This window comes from Botrytis deweyae, assembly GCF_014898535.1.
Source record: "Botrytis deweyae strain B1 chromosome Unknown BDEW_040, whole genome shotgun sequence".
In the NCBI taxonomy this organism is placed as follows: Eukaryota; Fungi; Ascomycota; class Leotiomycetes; order Helotiales; family Sclerotiniaceae; genus Botrytis; species Botrytis deweyae.
Window position 1 is genome coordinate 241,332 of NW_024066247.1, and position 25,340 is coordinate 266,671.

General features: G+C 30.8%; 3 protein-coding genes across 3 annotated transcripts; 2 read left to right on the plus strand and 1 right to left on the minus strand.

Annotated features, from left to right (window-relative positions):
- Positions 1–232: 232 nt before the first annotated feature.
- Positions 233–3,288, minus strand: EAE98_010818 (uncharacterized protein; the record flags this gene model as incomplete). The annotated part of the gene is made up of 7 exons (XM_038958440.1): positions 233–905; positions 1,137–1,357; positions 1,578–2,329; positions 2,444–2,898; positions 2,950–3,053; positions 3,110–3,133; positions 3,190–3,288. 7 exons carry the CDS (start codon positions 3,286–3,288, stop codon positions 233–235), a joined length of 2,328 nt encoding a protein of 775 aa, XP_038805265.1.
- Positions 3,289–14,991: 11,703 nt separating this feature from the next.
- EAE98_010819 (uncharacterized protein) lies at positions 14,992–16,101 on the plus strand (the record flags this gene model as incomplete). Its single annotated transcript, XM_038958441.1, has 1 exon — positions 14,992–16,101. The coding sequence occupies one exon, from the start codon at positions 14,992–14,994 to the stop codon at positions 16,099–16,101; it is 1,110 nt and encodes a 369-aa protein (XP_038805266.1).
- A 4,361-nt stretch (positions 16,102–20,462) lies between these two features.
- EAE98_010820 (uncharacterized protein) lies at positions 20,463–22,989 on the plus strand (the record flags this gene model as incomplete). The annotated part of the gene is made up of 5 exons (XM_038958442.1): positions 20,463–20,688; positions 20,747–21,171; positions 21,225–21,307; positions 21,364–22,292; positions 22,376–22,989. The coding sequence occupies 5 exons, from the start codon at positions 20,463–20,465 to the stop codon at positions 22,987–22,989; spliced, it is 2,277 nt and encodes a 758-aa protein (XP_038805267.1).
- Positions 22,990–25,340: the final 2,351 nt, after the last annotated feature.

Consider the following 25,340-nt stretch of genomic DNA (forward strand, 5'->3'; position numbering starts at 1 on the left):
GAGTCTAACACAGAAATGGGATCTATCTTGTGTTTATTGATAAAGGTATCACTACAAGGACTCCCCATAGATCTGATTAGACTTGATACTTCAGGAGAAGTTCCAATTACAGGAATGGTTTGTACACCAGAGAATGTGATCTTAGATGCGTTCTATGGAAAGAGATTAGAGGGTATTTCTAGCTCAATTGATGATTGTTTGCTGTCAATTCTTGAATTTGTTCAACGTCGAATCAAAATCCATCTCCCGGGGCATTCCATGCATAACTATCCCACGAAAACCAGTCAAAATTTCCATCTAAAGATTGTTCTGTCGATAAAAAGTCTAATTGATGAAGTAATGGATCCGCTACTGCTCGGCCTTGCTCAGTGAATGAATTGACATCACGTAACGGGTTGTCTTCCGCCATCTCATTGTTAAACACGGATGTGTCCATTGGATAGGATAGGAAGCTGAGTAAGGTGGGATCCGTAAGGTTGCCAGACAGATCTCTGAGGTCCATTCCTGTTGAGGCAGCAATATTGTTGGAATTGTTTGCATTCTGTACATCATTTCCAGGAGGATATAATCCTGTTTGGCGTGGACTCTGGGGCGCTGTCCAGCCTGTGATATGAGAATTCAATTCTGAACTCCTACTTGGCGGTTCAACATTTATTTCCGGTGACTTGTCCTCCAAGGCCTTACGACTCATGCTTCCTCTAACAAAACTTTCCGCAAGCCTAGTAAAGGTTTCCGCGATTTTTTCAAGCTTCCGAGCACTACGGTGCTGGACGTGCATTCTCAAAAAATAATACACCACCTTTCTGAGTGATTGAAGGTCGTCAAAACAAGACGGGGAATGCGGATCGGCAATTATATTGGAGAAAAGAACAAAGTAGGGCATGAATGGGTAGTAGAGAAGTTGCCTACAAGCATATTAGAAAGATAAATCAGAAAAAGACTCAAAGAGACAAAGAGACGAGCATGATATCTAATGATCCTGGCTGGCAGAGCTTTAAAGTTCGATAGCAATTCAGTATTCTGAAGGAGCTCAGTAGTTCAACTCAATCATCGGATTGGGAGACAGGAACAATTGAATTTTGGACTGCAATCTGGACTCGAACAAAAGAGACAGAAACGAGGAGATAACTACATACCATACAATTCCATTGAAAACTTCCAAGGAGCTCGAGACGAGTTTTTCCAACATCTCTATGGCAATTCGTGCGTGAAAAAGACAAAGTTCGTGATTATGTTTGGAACTTCGAGTCAAGTAGACAACCGAATGGTGGTATTGGAATGTGAGAAAATTGATGCCCATTTGGACTGACTGAATTTCACTGTCTTCTCCTTGGAAGTTACTGTATGCTGACATTTTCTGTTTGCTATAAGTCAGCTGGGCACATCTTATATTTTTTCAAATCATTGTATGAGGCATCTCCAACGTGCTGGACTGCAGTCCTATCTGAATGTCCAGATTAGAGATTTTGAACATTTCAGAGTTTTTGATTGTTGGACTACAGTCTGAGCTATTGAGCACGCTGATTATATCAAGTTTGGCTTTGAAATGCGATGATAAAAGATGAAATAGAACGAACATCATCCAGATTGACCTTCCAAATTTCAAGTCTCTCTTTCACTGACGAAATTTGTTCTGTCCCAAACTCTCCATTGTGAACCACAAGAGCGATATCTATAATCTTTCCCTGTAATACAAAAAGTTCTCGTGCTAGACCAAAGTACAATGCACCGAAGCCATCGCTGAGTTGATGATCTGGGGTTCCGATGGCTGCGGTCGAAGGGCGATGAGGTCTGAATGTCGCGAGAAATGAGAGGTCTGGGGGGTCAATCCCCTCATAGAGTTGACTCAATAGAAATGGGGGCCTCCCATAAGCCAGCGACAATGATTTATCAATCATGAACAGATTCCAGAAAAGGCAATTCCGCTGGGCGTTCTCTTTACTCTTCTTTGGATATTTTGGGGAAGGAGTGTGGAGATTGAGACTTTGAGCCATTCGACAAGCATGGCTTATTAATGTCCAACATAAGCCTGGAGGAACAACATCTTGACTATGGCATGATACCATTAATATCGCTTGTATAGCAATTTCTGATGGCTCGAGGAAGAATGAGGAATCTTGAAGAATAATCCACACATTCCACTGAAGACCTCGATTAATTCTAGTGTTTGATGGTTCCATGAAAGCTATTGTGGTTGATAAAAATGCATTGTAAAGCAAAAGCCAGGCTCTTTCGGATACTCTCTTCGGCTCGAACGCAAGCTTCGGAATTATGTCAAGTGGAGGCATGGTAAAAAACGGTTTACCTCGTTCAATTCCTGCAATGAAGACTTCAAAATAGAATTAGTAACAAAATTTGTAGGCTAGACAGGGTGTTTAATGGTCAGGACTAGCAGATTAAGTATAAGTTCTCTCTGGAAGTGCGAAGCTTGAGATCATCTTACTTTGTATCATACGATCCCCTTCAGCCTTATCTGGAATGAAGAAAACTTCTCTCTGCCTTCTAAAATGTTTGACATTTGAATAAATGTCAGGATCGTCAAAACTTCCTTCGGAAAATATTGTGGTGAGGTATGATAATCCATTCTCAGCATCTCGTTGTAGACCCGGCTCGAGATTACTCGACTTCATTTCAGCTGTCGTAATACTACTCTTTGCTTGACTCAATATTGAAGGAGCGGAAGAATCATCGTTGGTATGTTCGTTTTGCTCCCCATCACAGTCTGGTGATTTGACGAAGCTATTTGAATCAGCTATAATATCTTTATCACTCTCATAGTTCGGTAAGTTCAAGTAAGTGGGTTCATGATTAGTAGAAGAGGTATCAACGATGGACTCGACAACATGTGAGCTATCTAAGTTCCGTTCTGAAAGATTGTTGACGCTGTCTTGCAGAATGCTTTTCACTCATTAGATCTCTTTCATGGTGGCTTAGTAACCTTAGACTTACTTCGTCCTAGGTCGTCTGGGGATTCTTCCACGGCGGGAGTAAGTACATGGACCAGACCAGGCCTGGCAATTCACACATTTCGGTTTCTCTCTAGAGCATTTAAGCTACCAACGTTCAGATTTTGATATCATAAGAACGAGGAATAATTGATCAGACTAACCTTTCTACGTTTACAATGGTCGCACTATTACCATCGGACTTTATAAGTATATAAATTGCAAGGGGCAATTCCAAACTCACAGCGTATTGTTCTAGCTCCGTCTGCTTTGTAATCGGCATTTTGGGTCCTTGTGAATCCCTCATGGTTGCGTCGGGAGGAGAATTGGTCGGGGTCGCCATGACTTGTTGATGAAGGAATCGATTTGCTTGGATATGGATTTTAAGGGTGCGAAAGAAAATATCAATAGAAAGTTTTAGGATAGATGGAAGATATTGCGGTTTGTCCTAAGTTGTATGGAATATATTGAACGGATGTTAAACGGTAGATGGAGATGGCACGGAACTTAGATGGAGGTTATGAATTTTGCTTACAAAGGGGTCAGTGCTGGTTGGAGCTGAGGATGTACGGTACGGTACTCAGCTCAGCCCAGGGTGAAAGGCATTTATTACATATCAAACCATCAAAAATAAAAATCTTCACAATTCACTTTTATAACTTTTATATATATATATCATAGAGGTTATAAATTGTTTTGTAACGAGCTTTTTCTCGGCCCTTCGTGACTAAAAATATAACAGGCCTCGCTAGCGCTCTTTATAGTTATATTTAATACTATTTAGGACCTATACCTATACTTATACTATATAGCTTTAAAATCCTAACTAAAATGTGAATTTTACAACTTTTCAAGCTATTCAGAGATTATAAGCTTTTTGGAGTGGTGGTCTGTATATAGGCTTAATTAGGATATATTTAACCCTGAACTTCGAATAATAATAATAATGATTATTCTAATTATTCTAATTATTCTAATTATTCTATTATTCTAATCATTCTAATTATCTAATTATTCTAATTATTCTAATTATTCTAATTATTCTAATTATTCTAATTATTCTAAGTATTCTAATTATTTCTAATTATTCTAATTATTCTAATTATTCTAATCATTCTAATTATTCTAATCATTCTAATCAATAATTCTATAGTTCTAATTATTCTAATCCCCCCTCTCCCTCTCCCTCTCCCTCCTCGTTTCTAATCCCCCCCCTTTCTAATCCCCTCCTCTTTTTAATTCCTTATCTCTCTTATCGCAAATCCCGAACCTCCGAACCAATCAGAAATATTTATTCAATTCTTTAAAATCTTTAAATCTTCAATTCCTTTAATTTACTTTCTAATTAATTATTTCTTTTATTAACTATAACTTATCAATATAAAAATTATACTATTAGAAAACTCTTAGGGCATAAAATCCTAGAATCCCTTTCAATCTTATTTTATAAATTCTCTACTTTTAATTTATAGATTCTTAAATTTAAATATTTTAATATTCGTATATAGACTATTTATACTTTTTCTTAATCAATTAGCTTCTAGTTATAAACTATATTTTAAATCCTATATATTAGGGATATATAAAAGCTTTATATATCTCTATTACAAGCTCTTGAATAATTCTAAATGTTCTTAGAATAGATTAAAATCGATTAATAAATTAACGATTATATTTTAAAAAAAGTATTATTAAGGTACGAGTAAAGACTTATATTGTACCATAAGAATAAAAGAACTATAGAAGGGTAAGACTCTCTTATAAGAAATAAAATATATTAATAATTTATACCTGAAATATAAAAACAATATAATTAATACTATAATAATACCCCCCCCTTAAAACTTACTTATTCTAAGCAAGCTAAAATATAATCTAATTAACTTTACTAGCTTTCAATAAAATTATAATAAAAAACTAATTTATAAGATTAACTTATTATTATATTTAAATTAAATAAATAATTGATTTGATTAAATAAAAACCTAATTTCTTTTAAAAAGAATTTAAATTTTTTTGAAATAATATTAGAAAACTTTGATTTTTGTTATAGGATTAAAATAAACTCTATTAAAACCTATAATTAATTAATAATCTTTCTTCAATCTACCCCACCCTTATTTTGAAATTATATTTAATAAGTCGGATACCCCACTTTCTGGCCACCCCCCTTTTGGGCCACTTTTTACACCAAAAATGGAAATTTTAACTCTCTCATTTATGAATAGAATTTAATGAAAATTTATATACATATAATTTGAATCGATTTAAGCTTATTCTGAAATTTTCAGATTTTTAGGATTTTTCTATATTGAGATTTAGAGCTTCAAAATATCGATTTTTAAATTTGTATGAGAATCACATACAAATTTGAAACTTTTATAAAATCTTTAATAACTTTCGAATAAAAATTGCTAAAAATATATTGTAAAATTTTACTATCACTTTATAATATATTTCATATAATAGATTCAGAAAAAATAAAAAATTTCTCATAAATAAATATTTAAAGGGGTACCCTCAAAATGACAGGGATTATTTATACTACTCTAAACTCACCGTATACTATATCTCTATATCTGTTAATTTTTTTGAATTTTTTTTTGAATTTTTATATAGATTCAAGCTCAAATATCTCAGAAATATATATAGTTTTCTTTTAATAATTGTTGTTAAAAAGTTATTAAAGGTTTTATAAAAATTCTAAATTTGTATGTGATTCTCATACAAATTTGAAAATCGATATTTTGAAGCTCTAGCTCTCAATACAGAAAAATCCTAAAAATCCAAAAATTTCAGAATAAGCTTAAATCGATCTAAATTATATGTATATAAATTTTCATTGAATTATATTATATATTGATAGAGATATTAATAGGCCTAAAAAGTGATTTTTGGTGTAAAAGGGTGGCCCAAAACCCTGTTGGCCCGAAAGTAGGGTAACCGACTTATAAAATTATCTAAAATAATAGATCTTTTGAATTTTATTTATATAAAAAAATCCGGTTTATTTAGATTTGCTAAATGAAATATAATAATTGTTTTCTTCTAACTTTTGAAATTCTTAATTAATTATTATAATAATAAATAATATTTTTATTTAATTTAATAATAAAATCCATTTTTATTATAATAATTAAACAATTTATTAAATTTCTATTATTCAATTTCTTTATTCATATCATTATTCCTTTCCAGTACTCAATTCTGATTACAATAGGATTTTATTTTATTGATTATAATTTAATTAACTAATTTAATTAAATTATAGAGTAATTTGAATAATAAATTATAGAATATTAAAAAGATTTTGAAAATAATAAATAATTAGAATAAACAAATATATTTATAAATCTTTAAAATTTTATAGAACCTAATTTATTTATTATTATCTTTTTTTATTAATCAATTAATTTTTATATTCTTAATATTAATCTATATTATATCCCCTTCTTTGTATAAAAGAAATATTAATATACATTTCATTTACATAATCTTTATATTTCTAAATAACCTAGGTAATTAAAGCTTTCAGTTTTATTAAAATAATATTAAACCAATTTGTAATCTTATTAGCTTTTAGGAATTTGTATTTTTATTAATATAAAAGATTTAATAAAATAGGTAAAAAGAATTCAATTTCAAATTATAAATAAAAATTATAATTAATAAAGAATAGAAATATATTAATAATTTCTGAAATAATATTATTAAATATAAATTTTATTAATAGTAACCAGTTATATTAATCATTCTAATAAAAGTTTATAAAAACTTGTAACTATTATTTTACTATAATATTGAATCTCTCTATTTAATTATTTAACTTAAGGTGGATGAAAAAGATTATTTTAAAATAATCAATAAATATTTAGAAAAATGTATTTAAATATAATATAAATTATAATCTTTATTAAATATAATATTATTGAATATATTATATAAGTAATAGACTTTTTAAATAAAATAATCAGCAAATTTCTTTATAAATAGCTCTACTATCAATATAAAATAATATATCTTTATTAATAATAAATAATAATAATTATATAATTATACTTATAATTATAATATTTGTAATTAATAATAATATAATATAATTAATAAAAATATCAAATTAGGGTTGAAATAGGATTAATAAAAATTCGAAAATCCGGGAATTATAAGGTAAGAAGATTTTATATAAAAATATAGTTAATAAATTTATATATAAATTTCAATCTTTCTTATTATATTAGGTTATTAATATATATAGGAAATGAAATTGATAATCTTAATACGGCCCGGATATCCGATAGGCCTGGTTGAATATATTTAATAAATGATTTGTATATAAAATTCAATAAATAAAAAAATAAATAATCGATTTTAATAAAATATTCGTTTATTGATTAGTTTACAATCTTAAAGAGCTATCCAAAGATCTTTTCTGATTATTAATAACTAATAACAAATAATAGGATTTTAAAGCGTTTCGTATATACTAATAATTAATATGGATAAATTGTATATTTTATTAATAAAATTGTTAATCAGCTTTTTAATATCAGAAATAATAATATTTATAGGGGCTACAATAAGGTTTATAGTATTGTTTATTTATTTAATAAGATTCTTATATATAATTATATTGAATATTTGTTTTGGGAATACTATTTATAAACAATTCTTAATCTAATTATTGTTGGGGTTAATATATATTAAATAATCCTTTACCTTTCTATTAAAAGTATTAAAACGAATTATCTTATAGTTCGATTAATATATAATACGAAAGTTAAATCCTGAAAGGAATTCTACTTACCTTATTTACCTCTAATTTAGTATTTTTATTAATATGAAGTATTTCAAATTCTTATAATTAATAATAATCTCGAATAATTTTTAAATTCTATATAACTCAAATCTTTATTTCTTTAAGAACTTAATAATTATTAATAGCTCTTTATTATAAATCTTATAATTATATTTAACTATATTATATTTTAATGAAAAATAAATAATTGATTATAAACAGCCTTTATTGTTATATTGAGAGATAATTCCTTCTACAATCTAATCAAAAGTATTTATCTCAATAATTATATAATAATAATAATCGAATATTATAAGAATTGGGATAAAAGTGAATATTTGTTTTAAATTATTAAAAGCTATTTTATAATTAATGATTTAATATTATATAAACTCCTTTTTTAATAAATAATTAAATAGTTTTATAATTTTAAAAAAATTGTGAATAACGTATTAATAAAAATATAGTAAATTTAAGAAAATATTAAAGATCTTTTAGTTTATTAATAACTTTTAATTAAGAATTATTTTAATTTATTTGAATTCATTTAATTTTACTAGATATAATAATTAATTTAAGATATTTGATTTATATAATTTTAAATTTATATTTTTTAATATTAATTTATAAATCAGTATTAATTAATTTCTATATAATCTTATAAATTTATTTTTAATAATCTATAATATTAATAGAATAAATCAAAATATTATTAGATATATAATATAATTCTTATCTAAAAAATTGAAAAGAATATAATTAATATAGTTTTGAAATAAAGTAGGAGTATTATAAAGATTAAAAGGTATTATTAAAAATTCAAAAAGATTAAAATAAATTATAAAAACTATTTTTTATTTATAATTTTTTATAATTCTTAATTTATTAAATATAATAATAATATTCAATTTGATATAAATTTCTGTATAATATAAAATATTAAAAGTTTTTTTAATTAATAATAGGGAATATTAGTTTTTAATAATAACATTATTCAATTTATAATAATCTTAATAGATCTAAATATCTTTTTTAGATTTTACAATTAATAAAAATAAAATAATTGATTTGAAATGAGATTTATAAATGAATTTTTTATTTAAATTATTATTAAATTATTTATATATAATTTAAAATTCAATTAAAAATATTAAATATTCTTTATTATATAATAATTTTTTATTTAATATAAATTTAATTTTATAATTCTAGGAATATTTAAAAAAAAGTTTATTAGTAAGTGAGGATAGGAATCCTATATATAGATTATATAGTTAAAATAGTAATTTATTTTGAATATTGGTTATAGATAATATTAGGTAATTGATTTTTTTTATAAATTTCTTAATAATATTTTTTACAATACTATAATGTAGCTGGATAGGATTGTTTACTAGTATTTGATATAGTTTGTAAATAATATTCAATTTGTTTTAGATTAATTTTATAATATATATATTCTAATCTTTATAAAACTGAATAAAACTAATAATAGTAAGATATCTAATATTATTTAATTTTTGTTAGATATTATATTTTTTATTAGGCTTTTCCAAAAACGTTAAGATTTGTAAAGTATTTTTGGAGATTAATTTAAGTGTTTCTAAGGTTTCAATAACAATTTTGAGGATTGCGGATTAATCTTAAGATAATGATAAAGTGGTTTTAAAGTTTTTATTAATAATTCCTTTTATAAAAACTAGTTTTAGAATAAGTTTTTTTAAAGAAGGTTTAGGAGTATTTAATATAACTTTATTATTTTTTAGTAAAATTATTTTTTAGATATTTTTTATATTGAGAATAAAGGCTGTTTTTAGAATAAATTTTTATAAAAAAGATTTAGAGGTATTTAATATAATTTTATTATTTTTTGATAAAGTTATTTTTTGGGTACTTTTTATATTGGGAATAGTAATTGTTATAGTGTTAGTAGGGTAGTAATATTTTGAGTAATATGTAGATATAAATTTAAGTGTTATAGTTAATTAATTGATTATAGAATTGTGATATTGAAGTTATAGGAAATTAAGGATTATAGAATTTATGGTTGATAAAGTGGTAATATAGAATAAATCGATTTCCTTATAATTGTTAATTTGTATATCCAGAAGTATATATTGAGAAAGAATATTGGAAAACTTTTTATTAATTAAAAGTAAATAATAGATATAAAGAAAAAGGTATATAAATATCTAAAATTTAAAAATAATTTTTTTATTAATAAAACTATAATTTATAGTTCTATTATTTATAAAACTAACAAGTAGGATGATTATATTAAATATAAAAAAGATTTCTATTAAGATTTTAAAAAATTTGTTATTTATTGATTTAAGATATAAAGAATCTTTAAATATAATTGATCTTTTAATTTATAAAGGTAAATTTTTTATAAAAAATCTTGATTTGTAATTGTAAATTAAGATTAATCTTTTAATATATTTAGTTAAGAAATTGAGCTATTATTTTTTTTTGAATAAATAAAACTCTTGATATAATCTTTTAGATTAAATATTCAAATAAGATTGAAGGAAATTAGGGAGATATAGTATAATAATGTAACTAAGGAATAGTTGGTAAATAAAAATAAATTCTAATATAAAGGGATAGTAGTATTATAATAGAATATAAGATTCTTATATTAATTAATTATAGAAAAATGATTAATATAAAAAATATATCTTATATTAATATTAATATTATACTTTATATTATTAATTTTTTTTTTATAATTACTTTTAATATAATCTAGTTTTTTGTAATAAAGATAGAAGCTGAGTTCGATATATTGTTTTTGAGTATAACAAATTGGGAAGTATTAATCTGGTTGAGTAGTATTCAATTGTATAGGATTATTAAAGAGATTAGATATAGGAGGAGGTGTAGTAGTAATTAGCTTTTTATTATAAGGTTTTAATTAATTATAATTAAAATTAATATTTTGGTTTTTTTATTAGTTATTAAAATAATTATAATTGAAGTTGATATTTTGGTTTTTTTGTTAATTATCGAAATAAGCTTTTTCCTTTAAGTTGTTATTAATGCTTTATTATTAAATTATTTATATTTTAATATTAGTAATAAAGGGTTTATTTATGCGGTTGATAAATATATCAATCAATTCTTGTAAAATTTTAAATTTAAGATTTGTAATCTATTATTTAATAATCTTTTTATATCTAATAATAAACTGTTTAAACTTGGTAATGAAATTATTAAATAGAATTTTCTTTATTTTATATTTACTATAGTTTATAAAAGCTTTATAGAAAAGATTAAAAGTTTGATATTATTTATTTAATTTATTTTAGATATTTATAATAATATATTATTTAAAAAACTAAAGATTAAAATCATATAGATTATTAATAATTATATTGAAATATATTTAATTATTTATATAAAAAAAACCAGAAAGCAGATTAATAAGAAATATAATTTTCTGAAATTCTAATTTATTTTTATAATTTATATTTAAGTAATGATTAATAGTATTATAAAATATAATATATTAATTTTAATATTTTATAATATTCTATTTATTATTATTAAACTTTTTAGAAGCAATAAGATATTTATAATAATATAAAGTTTATAAATTGTTTTAAATAATGATTTTCAATATACTAATTAATTTATTTAATTTATTAATTTTGATTTGAATATTAATAACTTGAATTTGGAATATATTTATATACAATTTAATTAATTTAAATATAACTTAAATAACTATAAAATATATAATATTTGAATTATTAAATAGATTTATAAATCAAAAGATATCGATTTTAATAAAATTAAGAATATGGTTTAAGAATAGGAATTAAGGGAATAAACTAAATATAGGTATTTAATTGACTATAATCGTAATTAAGATTCAGAATAACGATAATTAGAATATGTAATAGAATGGTAATAGATTCGATTGATTCAATTAGATTGGAATTTTGATAGATTTGAAATAAAAATAAAATTAAAATAACTTTTAAAGAAATAATACAAATTATCAAGATATAAGTAAAGATTTATATTATACTATAAGGGTAAAAGAGCTATAAAAGAATAAGGCTCTTTTATAAGAAATAGGGCACACTAATGGTGTATACCTGAGGTATGAAGGTAACGTAGTTGGTGTCGTAACAAGTATCTAATTATAATAAGTAGTATATTCCGTTTATATTAAGCCTAGCTAGCGAATAAATAAGTATTAATTTAAAGCAGTATTAGTAAATTAATTATATAGAGATACTATAGATAAATCTAATTATAAGGGCCTAAAAATTTTAAGGCTTAAATGCTTATATACAGGGGTTACTCGTATATATAGTTTCAGCCTTGATATTTAGTCTTGTTTTATACCTTTAGTCTTTATATTTTCAATAAATATATTATATGAATTTATGAATTCACTATATAATAGATTAAAGCTTAAGTCATTCCTATCAATTTTTATAAGAGTATTAGGAAAATTAAAATCATATACTCTTATATAAAGAAATGCCTATTTAAGTTAATTTCACCATATAAATTTTTGGGGAATCTAAAAAATATGCCCGTATAAAGGGGATGCCCGTATATCACGTGCCCGTATAGCCAGGTTCATCTGTATTATGTAGCTCCTTAAGCATACAAGCAACAAATCCGATCATAATCAATATAACCCTAGCTATACCTACTCGAGACTGAGCATTCAAGAACGACTCGAGAACCCTTTCTTTTGAATCGATCGGGCTTGAAATTGTCAAGAGACTACGTGCCCACAGCGCCATTTGGTCTGAACCAAAGGCTTGGTTCCAGTGTCAAAAATTGGGCAGCCGCGAGATATTGAACTGTTAGGAAACTCTTAAAGAGTGAGGGACGCTCGAAGGAAACTATCTAGGGATGTTACTATGATATATTGACCCATATGTCAGCTTAAGACAGGATTGGCATGCTGATGGTATGCTCTCAAGGCTTCGCTTGGTGTTTCGTTTTTCATGGGATAGGAAAATCTAGTGCACCTGTTGTAAGAAGTGCATATCATTCTTTCCACGTGCAAGCGAGAGTAAGCCGCTAGGAAAGATCAGTAAGGCCTTAGCGAAAGGCTTCTGCAATGTCCCAATAGTCAAAAATCATACCTATGGACCTATGGTGCAGTGCCTAAGTCCCCCAAGTTAGTTTTAAGCTCAGTAGAACAGTAGCAACAGAGTAAATTGACGATCAACTTGTTACCGTGTGTTATCTTACTAAAGGATCGGATTCGGAAGTAAGCATTATGAAGAACGTACCTCATCAACTGGTTGATTTTGCGGTCCAGGAAATTGAATACAAAGACCTTTGAAAACTCAGGTTTGTGATGATAGCTACAAATAGCACCGAGGGCAAGTTTGAACAGGTTAACCTGTTTTCACAAAAATATAGGATCTTCTGAATGAACGGAATGGAGGACGATCGTCTGCAGTTGCTTTCCAATTTCCGTAAGCATGATTCTGCAATTTTTATTCGATATACGAAACGTTGACATCTCAAGATTGAAATTAAACACCAAATTGCGGAATAATATTTGACCGAGAGTATTTGCCATCTTGGACGAGAACGAAGGAAGCTCAGATTATGACGTACATGTAAACGTCCTTTTGTGGGAGATTTGATCCGAATTTCGTAAAGCTACAAGTGCGATAGTCTTAACCCAACAACATACGAGAAACTATAGATGGTTGATGGTTTGCTTTGATTGCTGTTTGTGAGGGTAGGACCCTGAAGTGCGCTGTGGGTGGCGAGCATAGAGTATCGTGTCGTGCTATAATTTGATTGAAGAATCTTTCCACGCCAACACACCCTACTGTTGTACCGAAATTCACAAGAGGAAAATTAGTTCAATTCTATCGTACCGGTATTTGTGAATCGGGGTCTGTCTGGCATCGTATTTCAACAACAGTATCACACTAGATCAACGGTAGGGTTATCGTAGTATCGGCGTTGAAGGACCGCCCTACGCTACCGTGGCTGTACATATCTACCGAAAACGTGGTTTTCAATCAAGGTGGCTGGTTGTCACTGCCCCTCTCTTTCAAGCGATGCCAAGAACCTCGTGTATGAATTTTAAGCTTCTTTTTGGTGCTCATTGACTGATCGTCAGCCCCCAGAAAAATCAGATGGACGGCTAGGATGGCATGAAGTCAACAATTAAACTTTGTGTGTCCGGGTCGATGTCGTATATCATTGGCTTGAATCTTGTTCCTCGTGTCTAAGACTAGCACTAACATCAATCCGTCGAAGCTTCGGGCACCATCTTTAAACTCGAGCCTCGTTCCTGTGTGCCGATACGACGCATACGAGATATCAAGAATTTTCTTTCAGCATGACCCAGCTTGCTATTATCATAACCGAGGAACAACCCTCAAATTGGCTCTTTCTTAAGAAGGGATATGAATTCATTTTCACATTTGAGATGATTTATAATTGGGGAAATAGAGTTTTAACCTATTGAATTGCTCTTGCAGACAGTTCCAAGAAGAAACATTGTCTCATTCTTTAGATACCAAATTCTGATCCGGGTGTAGCATTTTGGTGCTCGGCATTTTCTATCCGTCGCGAGCTTAGGCATTCAGATCCCCACAAACATCTTTTTTCGTCAAGCCATTCGTACGAGAACCAAGACTTTTAGTAACATGATTGTGTACCAGGGCTCAGATCGTTCTTCATGACAATGACGTCTAGGGCCAGATATATTTTGAGCAGACCCCTGGGTTTGAGATCAGCGGACAAGCTAGACTCCCCGATTCCGAATCTAGCAAAATCGACTAACTAGTTTTGGAATGTCGGTCGTCGGTCATGTGAACTTTATTCAATCTCAAAATCCAAATCAGGTCATTTTCTTTGCTTAATATCTATTCTTGGTGTGAGGCTGCTTGGCCGGTATGACTTTGAAGGCAAGAATGTGTTGGCTAAAGCAATTCTCGAGAAACTATTGGAACCATTGAATAGGTACGAGTTATTGTGGGTGACCCCTCGGTAAATACTGGGGACAACATATTGATGTGTTAAGTGTGCCAAGCCATGTGAGATAGTGCAGTGGAATCAATGAATGTGTGGAACATAGATGAATCAAATTTGATATATAATGTGTCGAGTCCTTCCTCGAAACTCATGATATCAAACAATTAATTCATCATATACTTTACGATCACTTTTTAAAAATATCCACATCCGCATCCTCGATCCGACTCAACAACGCCCAATTAACAAGGAACAACACAATATCGAATCAAAATGCATTTCCAAGATATTGCATTCGCTCTCTTTGTAACTGGAGCATTCGCTGCACCAGCTGCGTTAAAATCTAGAGATGCATGCTCTGATGCCTGCAACACTGAGTACAACACCTGTCGAAGTGCTCCAGGTGCGAACCGATCCACTTGTGCTTCCAACTATGCATCATGTCTTGGATATTCCCCGTATGATAGCAATGGATCACTCGTCACCCCAACTGCTTGCTCCTCGTCAGTAGCATCAACTACAGCTTCATCCACTACATCATCCGCCACAGCTGATGCTTGCGTATCCCAATGTAACGCATCATACAACACCTGTCGAAGTGCTCCAGGTGCAAACCAATCCACTTGTGCTTCCAACTACGCATCATGCCTCGGATATTCCCCATATGATAGTAATGGATCACTTGTCACCCCAACTGCTTGCTCTTCAGTAGCATCATCAACCACTATTCAAGCTACTTCGTCTGCTACAAGTGACGCTTGTGTATCTAAATGCAACGACTCATACAACTCATGTCGATCTGCTCCAGATGCTAACAGAGCTACATGTGCATCTGAATATGCCACATGTCTTGGATATTTACCTTTTGACAACAGCGGATCCCTCGTCACTCCTACCGCATGCTCAAGCGGCGCCGTTTCTACAACAAATGCACCAAGTTCCACACAAGCCCCTCAGGCTTCCGGGACCCCTTCTCCAGATCAAACTTCAATTGTTGAGGGTGTCGAATGGACTATCAAGCAATTGATCAGATACTGTTCCGAAGATGGATCTGGATGCGATTACAACTTTGCCATCTCCTACAACGATGAGCGACCTGATGAGAGATGTACCGTCATTCGTATGCCAGGAAGTGGTGCTACTACCGAGTCTTGGTATGAAATTCCATGTACTACAGGATCTGTAAACACCATCTCTTGGGGAGTATCCGACCAATTTGGTGCTGAAAATGCATTTGCGGTTTTGACTGTCACCAACAACGAAGAAAAGACAAATGCCTATTTCGGTGTCGCGAACGTGAACGGAAACCCAGTCACTCCTTCAAGTCCAGCTGGATCCGGTAATTTTGGAGACATTGGTCCTGAGCCAGTTTATGTCTTCTAAGAGATCGGTTGCTTTGCTGTTTTTTTTGGTATTTGGAGATGAATTAATGAACGATGATATGCATGTCTTGGATCACTGTATAATAATACATTCCTTTATATATTTTTGTGAGCGGCGTTGGGATGACGAGAAATGAGGAACTACCTTGTATATAACACACTCATTAGACATAATTATTAGATATAATCAACAACTTTTTTTTGATGTAGCTAAACCCCCCCCCCTATCAAATTTTGTATTGATGACCAAACCCTCCATTGCGTATGTCTCTCTTTGCATCCCCTACCGAGATTTACGATAAACAAGGTATAATTAGACTTATCAGTATTTCACATTTCTGACTTTTTGCCAAAATGGCTATCTAATATCAAGCTGCAGCTTGCCAGACTACTTTCCACTCTCACGTTATCCGCCGCTCTTCATCTATTCGGGTAGCTCGAGCTTGAATGTCTGATATGAGATAATACGCATACCCGCTTACACACCCGATGGCACACTCGTTTAGACGCCTGGCTTGTAGCCGAGCTCGCTGCATCGAGTGCAACCATCCATTCAAATATCACAATAAAAGTTGGAGATTGTTGATTGTAATATTGCAGTCAATCGACTGGAAATTATCTCACGTTAAGGGAGTCTTTATAATCCTTCTAGAAGATCTAGTTGGGTTTAAATCCAGACCACAATTCATCAAGCTGGTTGCCATTCCTTGGCATTAAAAAGATCCTTATGAGAGGATCAAGAGAGCTTCCATCGACTTAGCCTTTGCATTTTGAGTGCAATGCAAATACCTGGAATTAAGCCAGTGAAAGCGCATTTTAGATAAATTATTATTCACCTTGAGTAAAGAGAAGTAAAGTTTGATTGAAGAGAATGCTTCGCCCGAGGAGATATATGAAATTGTGGAGAATCAACTTGGCAGATTATCAGTAAGAGTCAAATGGACATAGAAGCTCACATAGTCTTACCAAGATATCGTGTATAAAATGGAGCTTTGGTCGTCTATGCTCTTCTTTTCATGATCATTAATTACTCATTTTCCAATAATCTGAAACTAACCAATTATCATTCGAAAAATCAATATCCAAAGCATCAACGCCAAGCAGAATGAGATCTTCTGCTCATAGAACAGCTTTGTGCTCCACCTCCTCGGTAGGAATCTTGGAGGGCTTAGATGTTGCAATGGTTTGGATACATTTGGCATTTGCTTGATGTTGATCTCGCCGCCGGTGCCTGTAGTTTGTTTTCTGTCCTCAATTGGCTTCTGAAAATCTGCTGATAACGATGGACAGGAAATGTTGACCGAAACGTAAACGATCAAACACACTCCGTAAAATTAGCGGTGGAAACTGTGTTTTCTGGGAGTCGTCCTAGTTGTACTTAAAAGGGCTTCGAAATCTCAATTTTGAGCTCTAGGATCTCAAAATACTCAAGACCTAAGCGTTTAGACTTCCATCTTTTGTTCCATTATGTTCGAAATGTTTCATAGCAACATTGCAAACATTAGCTATGTTATTCGAATTAAGATTGCCCCAGATTACAGTCTAAAACTTATGTATCAATTGTGCTTTTCTCTTTATAGTGTCATCGTCAAATTGGATGATGACCTCTGCTCTCTTGGAGCCCTTGACTAGCTTCTTCAGTGTAGGCAATAGTATACTACAGTAAAACTGTGGCGCGTATTAGCATATTGATATTGCAGCTAGTACGTATAGAAAGGAGGTTATACTACTCTCGTACATATTCATATACCTAAAGAATACTAGCAATATACTGAAATACTGGAATCCAATACAAAACACATACATTCCTATCCTAATTAAACTAGAAATAAGGGATTCCCATTCAATTTGAAATAAGGAATGGAATTTTATTACCTAATATGAATAGGAATCCCTTTTTTCTAACCTAGTTTAAATAGGAATGAATATTTTATAATGAATTCCAGTATTTCAGTATATTGCTAATAGTATTGAATAAATAAATCATATTGAATATTTTCAGTAGTATTGAATTCTATACCATATACGGACGTATTTCGAAAAGAGTTGATATGCACCACTATAAACTAACCCGTATACGGATTACGGGAAATACTATTGCCTACACTGAGCTTCTTGAATTGTTTGGAATGAACTTGATTGCTGAAGTTGCAATAGCCGCAGTGATGTTAATCTATAGCCGTTCGTTACCTGGGATGAAGATGGTAGTTCTTCTTGGGAGTACAAGTACTTGTCGTGCTTCATATAGAGACAAAGACATTTCTGTTTGCACAGGTAATCTGGGAAAGTCTGACTTCGGCTTTGTTGTGTCCTTTGTTGTGCCGGCCCCACCGTCTTCTATTTAACTGTATTGTAATATTCGAAGTCTTTTTTCGTGGCTGGAAGGAAGTCACTAGACTCGGTGTAGTTCCAAGCTGGTACAGTATAATTACTATTCTTAGTATATTTGCCAGAATCGATGATGAGGGTCTGGCAAACAACGAGAAATACGCCAAGACCAGTGGGTCTATCGCCGATGAACAAAAATATTGAACATTGCTGTCATTGTCGATTTTAGGGGTGAGTTTGGGACGCAGTGCGCAGGTTCGTGAGAATGAGAGTGGAGAAATGGTGAAAGACTAAGATGATCAAGATCTTTGAAACTTTGTGGAATGAAAACTGATTCAAAAAGAAAACTGTTGGGGCTTTCTATTCAAAATTGGTGTACTATCTAGGAAAGTCATTAGATCCACGATGCTCAGGTTGTGAATCGAGCATTGCTGTTTTGTAATCGCAACATATCTTCCTCCTCTTTATCCTCTTGTTAAGTAAGACTACGGGCATCTATTGATAGTGTGAAAGATCCGATCCGTCCTATATCTCTTCTGTGTATCTTGAATAGTTCTACCTCGCAACCTAGCCAGCAGTCAGTGAGCAATTCGACTCAGAAGATCGCAGAAAATGCCGTACTGTGCCACTGATGTGGGGTCTTCCCACAGCTTTGAGTGGTAAAATCACAAGAGATTCCTTCTTCGATATAACGATTCTACTCTTCAAGATGGAAGAATAACTTCAATAACTCGACAAGGATAAATAATTAAGTCTCTCAGTTAAGAGTGCTTGGGAATCAAGGAAGTGAGAAGTACGTATAAGAAGAGGTGAATAAAAGTTGAGATCGCCTACTGTGTTGCCAGGACCCTGAACACGGGCCAATCTACGATAGCTGTATGGAGTTTCCTTCTTTGGGTGCAGACCAACAGGTATCGATTTGATACTAGAGACAATCAATTTATCACCTCTCTGAAGGTCTTGAAGGATGTAGTAGTAGCTATAGAAGTTTTTGAGAAAAGAAAAGGACAATTCTTCCTTAGTCATATCCAGATCTTCTTACATTGGCAATCAACGAGGTTCATTATTGATGTCCCTTATCCTATGCAATGAGGGGTAAGCCAAGGCCAATATTATTGGACCGAGCACCACATCCCCTCATGTTTGATTTTGTGGATAGTGTACACTTTCCCATCCGATATCAATCGCAATAGCATTTGGCAAAGATAATGAATTACTCAAATATTCAGACCGACGACAATCTGTTCTCGACAAGATCATCTCTCCTCTGAAAGGTGCATCTTACAGGGAGAACAAAAAAGATCCTTGTTCCGCCCCCACGTCACTGAATTTATCCCCGCAAACCAGCCAATGAAGTATACCAACAGTTGTATCAACGAAACACTATTCGCCTAGCAATTTCCCAATTGACATCTCTCTACATGATAGCCTTGATACCATAAGAAAAGGTGAGAGTGGCTTCAGCAAGACGGAAAAACGGGTACATGAAACTCGATAAGATCGGAGCTCTATTGAAAAAGACTATACTTCGATGTTTGATAATCATACTTGAGAATATCTCAAAATTTATCAGAACTTCACCAGTATATGGATGTGTATTTCGGGTATTTCAATTCTCTAATTTGTTCAAAAATTGAAAATGATCAACGATCCAATCTAACGGAGAATTGTAAAAATAAAGGGGTCTTAAAATATGCTTGTCTTTCCGTCCTACCAAAGGATAAGTATGGAATGACTGGACGTAAACGAAGATCGAGAAGTGATGTGAAAGGAAGACTGAGAAATTAATAAAGATGTTATTAGTCAGTGAGTCAGTATCATATGTATCTCCAAGTAAGAATGAGTAGTACTGAGGGTTTGGGGTGGATGCATGGGTTGAGCAAGGCGCATTAGCTAGATACGAGTACACTTTCCTTGGTTCGTGTAATTATCATGAATGACTTATATACATACCTAGTAGGTACATACATCTTTGCATTTTTGATTCTTTTATCTTCATTATTTACAAAAAAAAAAGACATCGGACTTGATATCATGTCAAATGCTTTATATGCAAGGATTACGTCGCTGGCTGAATGCCATGCGCCAATCCAGCTTCACACGAGTCCAAATATTTCCTCCTCGGAAAACTTGAAGAATCCTGCACACAAATCAGAGAGTTCCTCGGAGGGATTGCTACGAGAAACCTCATTGCTTGAAGTTTCAAAATGGGGTTCTGGCTCCAAAACACCTATGCTGATGTTTTGTCTCTATACTATTGGTATATGATTCCTTGCTGTTGAAAAAGACGAGGGCTATCGCTAAAATATACCATCTAGCTTTGACCACAGCATTTGCTCACCTCGGCCTATTTTTATACTTGGATGGAAAACCCGCTGATGGAACAAATAGTGATGCCCCCAAGCAATCCTATGTATCAGCATCCTCGATAATTCTTGGGAATATTTTCACGCTTTCTCTTACTGGATCGGTGACAATTGTTTTTACTCAATATCTCTGGTATATTCTACGGACTACGACCCTAAAAGTTTCTACGATAGAGTCCATGTTTGCAATGCAAGCTAATCCCCTGCTACTACGCGATTTTAACGCTTGGCAGAAAGCTCCAATTCTGGTAGTTCTTGTGATACTCGTGTGGTTGATGAATGTCGCTGCCACTTTCGCGCCAGGGGCTCTGATAGTTGGCCCAACAACTAGATATTCACATCAGATTGTAGAAGTTCCTACCTTCGATAGCTCCTTTGTAAGTTTTCGTTATACTACCGGATGTTCACGATTATCGCTGACACAACCAAGGTAGGCAATGGTTCTGGCGCGGACGCCAACAAATTTTCTTTGGATAAATTTGACATTAATGACTATGATACCTTCTTTCCTGTGTATGTATTATATACAATAAACGGTCCAATCCATAATACTAATCATTTGATCATAGTTCAACTGCGGGAAGCTATTCACAGCCATTACAAAGGCTCGCTGCCTCAACTATGACTGTTGGAAAACAAAGCGCAATGCACTCACCGTGTGGAGCCAACTGCTCATACACGTTAAACCTTGAAGGTCCTTATCTCCAATGTGCTGGCCCAAACTTTCAGTACGGTGTATTCAACACGACCAGCTCATCGTGGTCTGGTAATTTTCAGTCGATCGGTCAAAACATCACATTTGAAACACACGATGATGGTACCGATCTTCTCGTATGGAACGCATATCAAGGTTTCTTGTTTGACCCGTGGGTGGGGGGGAGTGAAGAAGCGCGAGCGACGGCTAGCCAGATGAATATTATCGCTCCATCTCAATTTTCTACTCAAACGATCCGACCTTTGGGTATGCGAAATCCTGCTGTCAGAGAAAGTACATCTGATTCTTTCGGAAATTTGGTTGCCATAGAAGGAAATTATATCAATTGTTCGGCTGCAACGGCTACGTACACTGTGGCATACGTGTATGAAAACAACATTCTATCTACCAATGTTTCTGTAAGTTCAATTAACATCATAAAGAATCTTGGAACAACAAAGGAAATGTCCAATGTGACCCAAGAATACGGAATAAGTTGGCCTGGATTCCTAGTCACCACAGCAAACAGAACTGAGGAGTGGTTGTTGGGTCTTGGGAGCTCGTATTTAGGATACGAGCCTGTAAACTGGACGAGTGATTGGGTTTCTTGGTACAAGAACCTGCAAGTCATGGCTATCATAAACAGTATGACTAGATTACTGAATGGAACCTATCCTGTCGAGCTTATCCAATTTGGTGATGCTACAAGTTCTCTAAGTCCAGCCTACGGACTAGGGGTTGACGTTTGGGGGACTGGAGTTTCATGGGTTGATTTTCTAAATGTATTTCCGACAAGTTCTACATGTGAGTCTCGCTAAGTATTCCGCTCCAAGGTTTCATATATAGTCATTCAGAATTTGTCCGTCAGACTAACATTTGAATGCCAGCCGCGGATTTGTTAAAAAGTACACTGATAGGCTATACGCCTTTCAATGATAACTTTGGAAATTTCAATGTAACTGCTTACTCATGGGCTAATAGACCCACCGCAAACTTAAAGTATGATGGCGTCTCATTCACCTTGACGCCTGAGTCACTTAATCAGCTCCTTCAAAATATCACACTCAACATGATTAGCGAAATTGGCTGGTGGTCCACACATTCAAACGTTACACAATGGGAATCAATCAATACATTCCAATTTTCTAAACCTCTAAATCTCATACTGCCCTACTTCATCTCCCTTTTCCTCGCAATTCCGATTCTGGTCTTAGGTATTTGGTCCCTACGCAAAAATGGAGTATCAGCTATGAACAATAGCTTCGTACAGATACTCAACACGACGACTGGAAGTAAAGATCTAGAGAGAACTGCGGGGAGAGGATGCTTAGGAGGTTATGATAATGTATCGGATGAGCTGATGGACTTAAAAATTAGGTTTGGGGAGTTGAAGGATGTAGGGCGGGGTGACGAGAGGAGGATCAATGGCGTAAGGAGAGCGGGGTTTGGGACAGAGCAAGAGATTATACCTTTAGTAAAGGGTGAGATTTATGGCTTTTAATGGACGTTTGATAATCGATGATATAATGATTGGAAATATGAACGATACAATCGAGAGCTCAAATCCTCATTCCCTGGTTTATATTCTTGAGGTTTAATCAAGTCTATAGGTAGTTATAGAAAAATATTTATAGACCTGATTAGATACTTAATTGTAGAGCTAAATGTTTTTATATTACTAGAATTTCTATTATATAAATAATTCTTGAAATAAAAATATTTCATCTTGACTAGAAAAATCTATCATCAAAAATTTTATTATGAAAAGAATTTGATTAATAAAAGAAATCTACTCAGAGAAAAGACTATTATAAAAAAACCTATTATAAAAAAACAATTATAAAAAGAATTCTAATAATAATAATAATTCAAGTCTAGATTTTTCAAAAATATTTTATTATAAAAAAGAATCTTTTATGAAAAGAATTTTATCAATGAAAAAACCTAATCTCCTTAAACGTTATTAATACTACTAAGATTATTTCCCTATCTTAGTAAAATCAAGAAACGAATTTACATCTACTAATCAGTCGATAGTTCTTCTACTTGATCTTTCCCTCTCGTCCTTCATATAGAGCGCTATTAAGATCTTCATCATACTATTCTTGAAACGTATGTTCGCTATCAATCTACGTTTTCAGGTTGTAGAAAATATTATATTAGTTTTAACGTTTTGCTGGAAGCTATACCTAAGCTTTCATTAAAAATAAATATTAAACGCAATATTATAATAATAGGTCGATTTTGTCTCTATTTCATATAAGTTCTAGCCTGAAAAGTTGATTTACTTAGTATAGACAATAGTATTTCCTATATTCTGTATACGGGTTAGATAGTAGTATGTATTGATTTTTTTTCGAAATATATATATTATTGGAAGTTGTGGCACGTGTACTACGCTACTGTATATATATTACTTCCACTTCATAGTTAGATTTTACCTTAATACAATTAAAAAATCTATATAGTCAATATTACATGTATTCCATTGGTCTGTTCCTTCATTGTGAACAGGTTATGAGCCCGGTAGGTCTGCAGTAAGACTAAGGCTGAAAGCTTTTTGAATAGCTTATATTATCAAAGTAGAGATTAATAACAAGAAGCTTTTATATAACACAATATCAATATATAAGATATATATAATAAATAGATTATTAAATAGTAATAGCAAAATAACTATTTATATTGTATCCTTTTTTCAAATATAATAATAAAATAATTATTTATATTATATTCTTTTTTTAAATAAAAAAACTACAAATTATTATTAAAAGAACTATTTATTTTAATTTGATATTAAAGAATATATTAATTATATAATATTCGATATTATTTTAAAAATTATTATTTATAAATTAAAATTTATTATTTTTAATTATTCTATTTTAAAGAGAATTTCTTTTTATAATATTAGTATATTCAAAATTGGGGGAGTTTAATTAAAATAGTTTCTTTTTTTCTTTAATTCTTTTATTTTATTATTAAAGTAATACAGATTATTAATATAAGTTTTTTATTTATAAAATCTCAAAATAAATAAAAATATCAAATTCAAGAATTATTCTAAATATATTCCTTTTTTTATTCAAAAGAATTATAAATATTAGATTTATTAAATAAGAATTTAATTTTAAGGAAAAGGCTAGTTTTATATATATAAGAAAATATTATAGAAATATATATAGATTATAGATGCTAATAGATTAGTTAAGGATTTCGAAGAATTCTAAGTCTTTAGTAATAATAATAGTATTATAATAAAGATTTGATTTAATATTAATAAAAAGGTTACTTTTTTTAAGAATAATATTAATGTATTATTTTATATTTATTATTTATTATCTAATAATAACAAGATTTTGGTAAATAAATATAATATAATAAAAAAACTTTGGAATTATTTAATTATCAAATATTCTAAAATTAATGATATAATAATAAATAAATATTTTTTTAAGATTAAAATCTTTTTTTTTGATAATATTTCTAATATAACTATTATAGGTGTATAGAATAAGCTTAAAAATCTTTAAAAAAAATTTTATTTATAAATACTTTAGCTAAAACTTTATATATAAATAAATTACTTTTTTAAAGCTTAATCTTATTTCTTTTAATAATATAAAGTTATTATTAATATAATTTATATTATTAATTTTATTTTAAATATTAATAATAAGATTAAGTATTTATAGATTAAAAAAGTCAAAATACAAAATTTTATAAATATAATATATTTTATAAAGGAAAAGAAACATATTTTATTTTATTATTAATATAAGGCTAGTATAAACTCAGAATCTAATATACCTATTATTATTTATAAACTTTATAATAAATCTAATTACTCAA